The sequence below is a fragment of the Cloeon dipterum genome, chromosome 2 (genome assembly GCF_949628265.1).
Source record: "Cloeon dipterum chromosome 2, ieCloDipt1.1, whole genome shotgun sequence".
In the NCBI taxonomy this organism is placed as follows: Eukaryota; Metazoa; Arthropoda; class Insecta; order Ephemeroptera; family Baetidae; genus Cloeon; species Cloeon dipterum.
In genome coordinates this window covers 36,650,774-36,661,546 of record NC_088787.1, presented here as the reverse complement: position 1 = coordinate 36,661,546, position 10,773 = coordinate 36,650,774, and the positions used below count along the sequence as shown (strand labels likewise).

The following is a 10,773-nucleotide window of genomic DNA, read 5'->3' as shown; positions in this document are numbered from 1 at the left end:
CGACCACTATCAGCGGCTGCAGGCAGGGTGGCCATGAAAGAGGCGGCCACCACCGATGGCCGTGGGCAAGATGGCCACCAACGGCGGCTGCGGGATAGGCGGCCAATGGCAATGTGGCCACCACAGAAAGCCGCGGGCAAGGCGGCCACCATCAGCGGTCGTGGGCAAGGCGGCCACCAGTGGCGACCGCGGGAAAGGCAACAACAATCAGGGCGGCCGCGGTGGAGGCGGCCACCACCGGTGGCCACAATGGAAGCGGCCACCACCGGCGGCCGCAAGCAGGGCGGCCACCACTGGTGGCCACAATTGAGGCGGCCACCACCGGCGGCCGCAGGCAGGGCGGCCACCACCAGCGGCCGCAGGTGGGGCGGCCACCAGTGGCGGCTGCGGGAAAGGCGACTACAATCAGGGCGGCCATGATGGAGGCGGCCACCACCGGTGGCCACAATGGAAGCGGCCACCACCGGGGGCCGCAGGCAGGGCGTCCAAAGTGGAGGCTGCCACCACCGGTGGCCACAATGGAAGCGGCCACCACCGGCGGCCGCAAGCAGGGTGGCCACGGTGGAGGCGGCCACAACCACCGGCGGCCGCAGGCAGGGCGGCCACGGTGGTGGCGGCCACCACTGGTGGTTACAACGGAGGCGGCCACCACCGGCGGCCACCACCAGCGGCCGCAGGCAGGGCGGCCACGGTGGAGGCGGCCATTTGTCTGTATGATATATGGGTGATTTCAGGAAGACATCACCCTGACATCAAGGTGATGTCAAATAGATGTTAGAAAATGATATCAGAGTGACATGAGAAAAGTGGACATTTGTACTTAAAAATGATATCACTGTGACATATTCTGATGTCATACAGACATCATAGTGATGTTCGGTATGACATCATTGTGATGTCTGGGTGACATTTTGTGCTACCTGGGATTCTGATGACGACAGCGATGGTGAATTTCAACTAGCTTTCGAAGAAGACGAAGAAGATAATACGAAGCCAAGCAGAAATTTGATCAACTATCAAGTCAAAAAGGAAGTGGTCGACTTCTGGCGCTATGCTGACGCTGACAGCCCAGAGGGTGGTGAGAACCGAAGGAAGGACAAACGCAGCTTTTTCACAATCAAGAATGTTTCATCCACAAGGGCTTCAAAGTTGCTTGCTGTCGAACAAGAGCTGATTCAAAAATTTCGGGAAGACCAGTCAGTAATTAAAGGGTGTCAAATTAGAAGCTGGGCTTTGGAAATTGCCGAGAAGCATTCTCTGTCGTTCGAAGATTTCAAAGCCTCAAATGCGTGGCTAGACTTGTTCAAAAAGAGGCATAACATTGTCGACAGGAAGGTGGGAAAGTTTATCAGCAGAAAGAATGCTCGAGACGAGGCGCTGATTGAAGCTCCAGCTAAAGACTTTGTCAAGACAGTGAAAGGCCTGCTTGAAAGCGGAGAAGTGCAAGCCAAACACTTGTTCAACCTCGACCACACTGGGTTGAAAAAGGAGTTTCACGCTGTCAGGAGCCTCGAGTTTAGAGGCAAAAAAAGGTTGAGAAGATCGTATAAAGCATGAACGCGACAACGGACTCTGTGACCTTGGTACGAGCCTGCAATGCAGCAGGTGACCTCCTCGAGCCAGCCTATTTGATCCTGGCCGAGAATAATGGGCATTTTGGCCCTGCAGTGCAAGTCCTACGACCAGTAAACCTGGTCGTGACTTGCACCAACAGTTGCAAGATGCATGGTGGTCAAGTTCTGTACCTCTTCCAAAAGTGCGCACTGCCCCACACTCTGCCAGGAATGCGATCGCTCATCATCATCGACAAATGGAGTGGGTGGACCAAACGCGGAGAGGAACTCAAGGCTCTGTTCAGGGACAATGGAGTTGAGCTTGATGTTCTGTACATCCCGGAGGGCTCAACAGGAAGGTTCCAGCCATTGAACGTTAACGTGAATGGGCCCTTGAAGAAGATCACGAGAAACATCGAAGATGAAATCATTTTGAATAGAATTGATTTTAAAATTCAGTCGAGGAACAATCTGATATCGCTCATCTCATTCTCCTACCACCAGCTCGTTTCACCACGATTTTGAAGCATGGTGCAGTACGCTTGGTTCAAGCCAGGCTACGTAACATCGCGACTCGAAAAATACGAGTGTACCCATAGATACATCTTTCCCCTGAAGCATGGCGTGTTCGCAATGTGTGGAAGAAAAAAATTTCTGAAATGTTCCTGGTGTAAGAAACTGCTCTGCCTCGAACATGCAATCAAAGATTTTCACCTGTCCAAAGAGTACAATGAGTGAACTGTCAACGCCAAGACTTGCAAAGCGTGTAATTACACAGTATCTTAATTTATTTTTATCTCCTGAGCATTCCGGTAAGCACGCACGCATCTCTGATTAGCTCTGCAGATTTTCTTACGATTCTGCCGAGTCTGTTTAAGCCACCCAGATGAAACGGGCCTACGTAAATGCTATGCCATTAACGATGTCACTAGCCACTTTGATCCTTTTCGCAGACGACTCATCCTTGCTTATTAAAGGGAATTGTAATGACATTCAAAATATGACGAAAAATGCAAATCAGGCCGTAATTAAATATGCACAAAGAAACATGCTTATTCTGAATGCTCAAAAACCGAAACAACTACAAATTCATACCTGTCAAACTAAATTGTTACAAAAGCTTGATATAAAAATTGGTGAGATTGACATTGAATCAGTAAACAATGTCAATTTATTAGGGATACATATTTCTGATTGTATGTCTTGGCAAGAACAATGCTACAAGATAACGAAAAAATTGCGTAGCATTACTTATATGCTTACTATAATTAGAGAAAAAGGGTCTGAATCAATGTTAAAACAAATTTATTATGCAAATGGGCAGAGCCAAATTTTGTATTCAATTGTGATTTGGGGGGCCTCGCCGCACTTACAGACAGTATTTTTAGTGCAAAAAAGGGTTATAATAGCAATGGCAGGGAAAAGATATTGGCGCAGCAACACCGCACTGGAATCATCTAAGCCACTGTTCACCAAATTTGATATTCTTTACTCCCTGTATATTTTCGAATGTCTCAAATTCCTAAAAAGCCTCTGAAAAATTTGTTAGGATTGTCGGTGCTAGAGACTCTAATACGAGGATAACTCGAAATTATTGTAAAAATAGAAGTCAAAATGATGTTTTCATTGCCCCCTTTGACCTAAAACTCTCAACACAAAATCCTGCGGTTATGACAGCACGTCTATTTAACGCTCTGCCCAAAGATGTAAAATTTATTGATGATAGCAAAGAGTTCCTACGGCAAATTAAACTTATTTTATCTCATTACCAATATTATGACTTATGTGGATATTTTGCCTGTGATTTTGATATGTGACTCAGCTGATAATCAGCGTAAGATATATTGACATATTTTAATTATGGTCGGCATGAGTCAAGGGCAGTATTTTTCCTCCAGTATCTTAGGCCAGCCATTGCCCTTACAACTCTTTTCTGTGCGGTAAAAACGTTTTTCAGGTACGTAGACCCGCCCCAAATAATAATAGAATAAAGGATATGACTTTGGGCGTACGCAAAATAAATCTGTCTTAATACACCATTAGACACTTTGTCTCTTAATTCGGTAAAAAGATACGTCACACTTCTAAGTTTATTGCTGACTAAATCACATTGTTCGTTCCAATTCAAGGTATCTGAGATTATAACTCCATGCAATTTACTTTTGTTTACAACTTCAATTTGAAAATTGTTAATTTCTATAAGGGGATTTATCACATTTGTCATTTGGGAAACATGCATTTGTAGTATCTTAGTCTTACTCGCGTTCAGTGTGAGATGGTTCAGTTTTGTGTACTCAACAATTAGGTCATTTGCTATTTTAGATCTATCGTTTACTACTTTGTTGCAGGGTCCGTTAATAACGAGACTCGTATCATCCGCGAACAAACATAAAGTGGCAATTACAATATGCAGATCAATGTCATTAGTGTAGATATTAAATCCAGTCGGACCTAATGTGGTGCCCTGGGGAATGCCCATGTGAGAAGATATATGTGTCGAGTTCACGTCACGGTATGTGTTATTGTCTTGGTCTAATACCCGGAGTTGAACAAATTGCTTACGATTTAGTAAAAACGTTTCTAGCCATTTAATTGAGTTATTGCAAAGCCCATATATTTTCAGCTTTTGGAGAAGGAGTTGCGGGTAAAGAGTCCCGAATGCATTGGAGAAGTCATAGAGGATGACATTCGTCCTCTCTTTAGCGTCAATTGATGTATGTATGTTACTTATGAAGTCAAAAAGTGCAGTTACTGTACTTTTTTGCTTCCTAAAGCCATGCTGATTTTGGCTGAAAAGATTATTAACGAAGAAATGGTGGTCGAGTCGGGCTAGAAATATTTTTTCAAAAATTTTAGACAGTGATGACGTGATTGAAATTGGTCTATAGTTGGAGGGATCGTCTTTTTCTCCTTTTTTGTAAATTGGGACTATCTTTGATAGCTTCATATTTTCCGGAAATTTACCTGACACAAGAGATGTATTTATCATGTGGGCGAGTGGATTTACGATAAACAAAGCAATCTTTTTAAGAACGTAAACAGAGATGCCATCCCACCCGGCAGAGTGTTTTGTTACTAAGTTAATAATAACACTATAAACTTCCGCGGGGCTAGTTGGAGTTAGATTGAATTGGTTTGCTATATGCGGATCTCTCATATTGTAAAGGTTTGTGTCTGTACCTTGTGACGGTGGTTTAACAACAAAGTTCGTGTTCAGAGTATTCGCGATTGATGTCTGGTTTTTGATTACAGTGTTTCCTAGCCTAAGTGATTCAATTTTGTGTTCATTATTAATTGACTGTGATGATATTTTGACAATATTCCATGCAGTTTTGCTCTTATTTTTAGAGTTTGCTATCGCTTTGTCATTTTTCTGCTTGATTTCCGAGTTAATGCAAAAGCTAAGATACTTTTTCAATGATTTTAATTCGCGTTTAAGTTTTTCTTTGTGGTTTTTGTCGGTGACACATTTAATTGACTCGCTCACCTCGCGTAATTCAATTTTAATTCGCTTTGTTGATTCGGATAACACAATTTTATTCATTTGGTTTGCTCTGTTGATGTATTTTTTCAAGGGAAATGACAATTCAAAGTATCTCAACAATATAGTCATAAAAGTATCACTCATAGTGTCAATATCATGTGCCTCATAAACGGATAGCCATGATTCCTTTAGCAGAAGACTTTCGAATTTTTCCCAGTTTTGATCGTTAAATACTCGTTTAAATATAAAAGTGTCAACTTGTCTGGTTATGGGAACCTTAAGGTTTACGTGAACAGCCTTGTGATCTGAGAATTGGGTGTCTAATATCTCATACGAACTATTTTCAGCCATGTTTGAGAAAATGTGATCAATTAGGGTTCCAGTTACAAAATTGTTTGGTCGCCTGGTGGCACCTGTGTGGTTAATTAACCGTAGGTCAAAAGATTTGCAAATTTGGATTAATTTGCGGGAGTGGCTATTGGTATTATTGGCGGTTGGTATTATAGAATCGGAAAGGTCGACATTTAGGTCTCCTGCAAGTAGGAAGTTACCGTTACCTCTATTTTTTTCCAACAAGTCCTGCAGGGTTTCAAAGAACATTTCATGGTTAGTATTTGCATTGGGATTGCTTGGTCTATAAGCTGCAATGACGGTAATTTCTGAATTGTCAAAAATTAATTTGTTCCCACAGAGTTCAATAATTAAATTGATGGACTTTAACTTAATGGTTTTAACTTTGCAAGATAAATTATCACTTAATAGAATTAATACTCCGCCTCTCTTTTTGGCTCTAGCGTAGTTAGAGATCAGTTTGTATCCTGGTAATTTGAATGAGTTAATTTCACACTTATCCAAGAAGTGTTCACAAATAATAATAATATCAGGATTGCTTTCAAGGTCATATATAAAATTATAAAAGAGGTTGAAGTTAACGCTGTCATGAAGTCCGTGCGCGTTAAGCGAAAGTATACTGAGGTTTTTAAAGTTTTGACTTTTTCGATTATAGTTGTTGTCACTGCAAGCAGGATTGTTTGGTGCATTCACATTGCTTGATTGATCTAACTGTCGACTACCGTGGTTTAGTTTTTTGGTTGAACTGTTGCTGCTGCTCGTTTCTGGGATCTTGTTCTCAGGAACGGGCTTCCCGTTTTGTCTTGCTTTGGCGTGCGAACCTCGCTCTCAGCGTGCTCCTCTTCTTCTTTGCCATCATTTGTCTCAACATTGTGGTCGATTAGGCGGCGAGGTATCGGCGTCTTTTTCCTCTTTGTTCGTTTAGGAGCTGCTTCGCTGAAATGGGGCTCATCGTCAAAGGGGTCATTGCCAGGTGAACCTTTGGCTAAAATGGCCTCAGGGTGTTGTGAATGAATCTCACCTGACGTTTGCCCTGGGGTGGGGCCAGTCGCGGAAGGAGTGAGAACCCTTGTCGCCCCACAGGTCTCCGTACCGCGACCAGCTGATCCACCCGCCGAGGCGACAATAGGGGTGACAGATTTTGGGGCACTGTCTCGCCATGGGGTATATGGGGAAGTCTGCAATGTCCTGGTGATGACTTCTGCGGCGGTAGCGAACTTGTTGCGCACGTCATTCAATCTTCTCTCCAGGGCCGATATTTTTGGGCTCCGTGTTGGCCAATGAATCGGGGAAGCATTTTCTGAGGCAGCGTCTGAACTAATGGCAACCAGGGTAGCCATATGGAGAATTTCTGAACGCTCACCTTGTTTGTCGGCCGCTGGAGGGCTGAGCACAGGATAGGAGGTGGCCCCCTTCGTTGTGTTCTTCGGCTCGGTTGAATCTATTGTCTTGATGCCCTCCAATCCGTGCTCAGTGAGTCCCTCCTTCCGCGCGGCAGGTTGCTCCTGGACGGCTTCTGAGTCGCCGTCAAATGCGGGGGCCGTTCTGCAGCGCTGCATCAGTGTCCACTCATCCACCCTGGCAGAGGTGAAAACCTCGTGAGAAGTAGTAGGTTGTACGTCGGTCAAGGTGACCGAGTTAGAGCAATTTGAAATGTGCTCACCTGAATTCTCTGCCGCCGGGTGGCTGTACGCAGGTGGAGGAGTGGCCGTCTTAGTCGTCCCATCTGTTATCTCGGTGGCCTTCGTCCTGAGTACAGTGAGTCCACCTGGGCTGGCGGCATGCTGTGCTCGGGCGGCATCCGGGGCGCCGCTGGTGTTCGGGGCCACTCGTCGGCTCGGCAGATGAGGATTCCGCCTCTTCTTCGGCCTTTCACAAGGTGAGGTGAAGACCAGGACTTCGGTGTTGCTTCCTGCGAATTCTGCCTCAAGGACATCGCGGACCCAGCGCCATCCGAGGTTGTCCAGGCCGGCGCCGATTCTCGGAATGGCTAGAGTGGAGATGTGGTGCTCGGTACATTATCGTGCGAGATCACGGACGGCGGCTTGAAAGTCGTCCGGATGAGGTTTGCACCATGCGGAACGCGGTTTCGTGACTAAGTAATAGACCATCTTGTTGATTCCGTCATTGTCGGGGCAGTATCTCAGTGCGGCTGTTTGTCCTGGCTTCTTTTTAAGGGACTTCAGGTAGTTAACATTTCCGAACATTTCTCTGAACGTGACTGCCAGACCGGCTCCCATCAGAAAATCTGCCCCCACGCAGTGTGCAAGGGCGGCATCCTTCGGGGCGTCCAGGAAAAGGTCGCCGTCTATTTCAAAGATTTTGGCCTTTTCTGTTCGGCAGGGCTGGTGGCTTGTGCTGGCTGCTCCGGAGTCTTCCCGGGCATCTTGCTGATTAAAAACCGCGCTCTTGATCTGTTGAAGGTCATCTAGTACCTTTTTCAGGGTAATCCCGATCCAGTGGTGTTGTTGTTCGCTACAGCCGCACCGGCAAGCCGGCCCCGCCTCCATGCTGGTTCTGGCAGGCTGATATTGCCGGCCGTAGAACACCCTCATTTCTCACAAATTCAAGTGGAATTTCGCAGGAGATGGAAAACCCGTATCAAATTGCAGCTCGGACCACTATTTACGGCACTTGTTGTCCTCAAAATTGGATTTAGGGAACATGGCAGAGCGTAGGGACAATCAATGTTTACGCTACTAGGCAGTGCTGCCAACCTCTGACCTTCTTCATCTCGCTGCAGGGCGAAAGGGCCGACCATGGTGCGCCAATATTCCTCAAAAAGTTCTTTTGGCTGCGCAGGGCCAGCATGGAGCTAAAGCATCAAGAACAACACTCATTGAAAATGGGGTTGCGCCCATTTTAGCTTCCTCCAGGACGTTCCTATGCTCTTGGTCGTCTCTGGCGAGTCCCATTGCGACCGCCGCTTGTCTGAAGGACTGATGCTCGACGCCATCAACTGTTCTTGTGTCTTCGTAGCTGGAAATAAAATTAATTTGGTCGAAAATTTTTATTTTACGAGCTAGAATTTATTACAAACCTCGTAATAAACGGCCTGTGCTGAACAATAGCGCGGAGCCTGCATTTCTCCACGTGTTTTGGAGAGACGGGATAAAGGTTTCCCAGCATTCTGATTCTCTGGCGCTTCCTGGCGTTCCACTTGCGCTCCTTGCGATCCCACGTGAAGAATTCAGGCACATCGACAAACTTGATTCTTTCCAGAAGGATGCGATCGACATCGTTGGCGGTCCTGCAGAGGTCAAAAAATGAGATTGGCCCGCCCACCTCTGATATGTGATCTTCAGCTATAAGGAACTTCCAGTTTCTTGAAGTTTGCTCCGTTCTGTTTGAGGTCAAGGACACCCTTACAACGACCACATGATTGCCTCTCTCGATAAAGCCACCGAAATTAAACACGTGTCTAACGTGTGTGTCCTCAAAGGGGACTTTAACTTGGACGCAGACTGGCCGCAAAACCCGCCGCGTGCAGGACACGCACCCGCCGCCGAGTTTCTCGGCACTTTTTCTAAGCTCGCGCTGCAGCAGCTAGTGCTGATCGCAACCCGCACGACAGACACAACTTCAAAAATCCTTGATCTCGCGCTCTGTTACGCGCCCGCGTTCGTTGCAAGCGTGACCATTGTTCCAGGAACGTCAGACAACGATGCAATATTGCTAGATTTCGCGGTTACCCAGAGAGCAACGACCACGACACGCGTAATCTTCGACTTCAAAACAGCTGATTGGCCTGCTGTTAGCCAGCAACTCAAGGAAACATTTGCCGAGTGCACTTTCGAGGGAGAAAACGTTGATCGTGGCTGGGAGAAGTGGCTGAGAATTTATTGGGAAGCGCTAGCTGAAACTGCACCCAAGAAACGTGTTCGCCCAGGAAAAAGAAATCCAACACCGTGGATCACGAAAGAACTGCGCTCCGAAATAAATAAACGAGACAGGCTGTTTGAAAGGTGGCAAATCGCAAAGCAGGTGCGATGATTTATTGGCGGCGCGCAGAAAAGTGCAAAAAGCGTTGCGGACAGCAAGGGACGGCTGGATGTGGAAGTTGGGACGCGGCCCCGACGGTAACAAATTCTTCTGGGACTACATCAAATCAAAAAGCAACATTTCTCCCTCTGCCGGCGTGTTTCTAGTGAATGGTGTTAATATGTATTTCCGAGCCTGTGTTTTCCGCTAAACTAAAATTATTTCCCATTCATGCGACGCCGTCCCCCAGGCCCCCCTCCACCCACCCTTTGCGATATGTCGGTCAGTGTTGCGTGTGTTTACAGCAAGCTGAAGCAATTAAAGGGCAACGCCACGGCCGGCCCCGACGGCGTGCAGGGCTGCGTGCTGCTGAAGTGCGCTGCCGCTCACGCTCCTAGCCTCGCGCGCCTTTTCAATTGCTCGTTGCAGCAGTGTACGCTTCCAGCGGGTTGGAAGACTGCCGCCGTGGTGCCTGTTACGCCGGTAGCCTTCGCAGGTGAAGGAAAGCGCCGGCTCAGGTCCCATCAGGGCTGGTACTTTTGGGTCTAGCTTTGGCCTTATGTCTCGCTGACAGTAGTAAGGAAGAGCAGTGAAATAAAACACGCCCTTTCCCAGTGGTGTCATGAGACTAACTGTTTTGTTAATATTTGAAAAGTGCGACCACTCGAGGTTGTTTTCATGTTGAATATAATTAAAACGAAATCAGTCGCAATGAAGTTTGAAGCGATATGCTGTGAAATTAATGTTGGAAGTGACTTGACATTCTCCTTGTTGGCAATTTATCGACCTAGCAACGAGAAAAATAGTACAAACTTGCAGATGGAAATTTTTTTTGAGTGTTTAGAGGATTGCATTGAGACTCTCCTGGTCCCAAACAAGGAACTGATGATAATTGGAGATTTGAATATTGATCTTTTAAACAAAAATGCAAACGGAACGAAACTTGAAAAACTTATGGAAAACTACAATCTTCACCTGGTTAGTAAAAATATTGGAACAATAGAAGCAGGCTCAAGTATGACGTTAATTGACCATGTGTTCACGTTTGACTATCAAAGCCAATTCTGCGTTGAAGTCGTCCCATTCTCAGATCATAAAACAGTTAGAGTTAAATTCGACATTTCTTTACAGAAGAGACAAGATGAAATTAGCTTCTCTAATTTTCATTTAGGATCGCTAGGCTATGGAATAGTTTGCCTCAGCCACTTCAAGACCAGCAATTTTCACATTTCCCATTGGAGCTAAAAGATTTTTTGTGGCGGGAGTTTTAATGTGTTTGTGAGTGTTTTTTTTAGCTTAGGCTGTGTACGACTCGACGATTCTTTGATTGCCGACGTTTCAGTGACCTGATCACTTTGTACATGTGCCTTTTTACTCTTTTTGATATGTAAATGACATAGCAGA

The 10,773-nt window shown here is 46.0% G+C and overlaps 1 protein-coding gene across 1 annotated transcript; it reads right to left on the bottom strand.

The window, feature by feature from the left end:
* Window positions 1-8,165: 8,165 nt before the first annotated feature.
* LOC135937610 (uncharacterized) lies at window positions 8,166-8,768 on the bottom strand. The gene is made up of 3 exons (XM_065480769.1): window positions 8,758-8,768; window positions 8,429-8,638; window positions 8,166-8,367 (listed from the first exon to the last, which is right to left on the bottom strand). The coding sequence occupies exons 1-3, from the start codon at window positions 8,766-8,768 to the stop codon at window positions 8,166-8,168; spliced, it is 423 nt and encodes a 140-aa protein (XP_065336841.1).
* Window positions 8,769-10,773: the final 2,005 nt, after the last annotated feature.

Coding starts and splice junctions, on each gene's coding strand:
- LOC135937610 (XM_065480769.1), bottom strand. Junction 8,368..8,428: donor CACAGGCCGTTTATTACGAG/GTTTGTAATAAA, acceptor TTTTATTTCCAG/CTACGAAGACACAAGAACAG.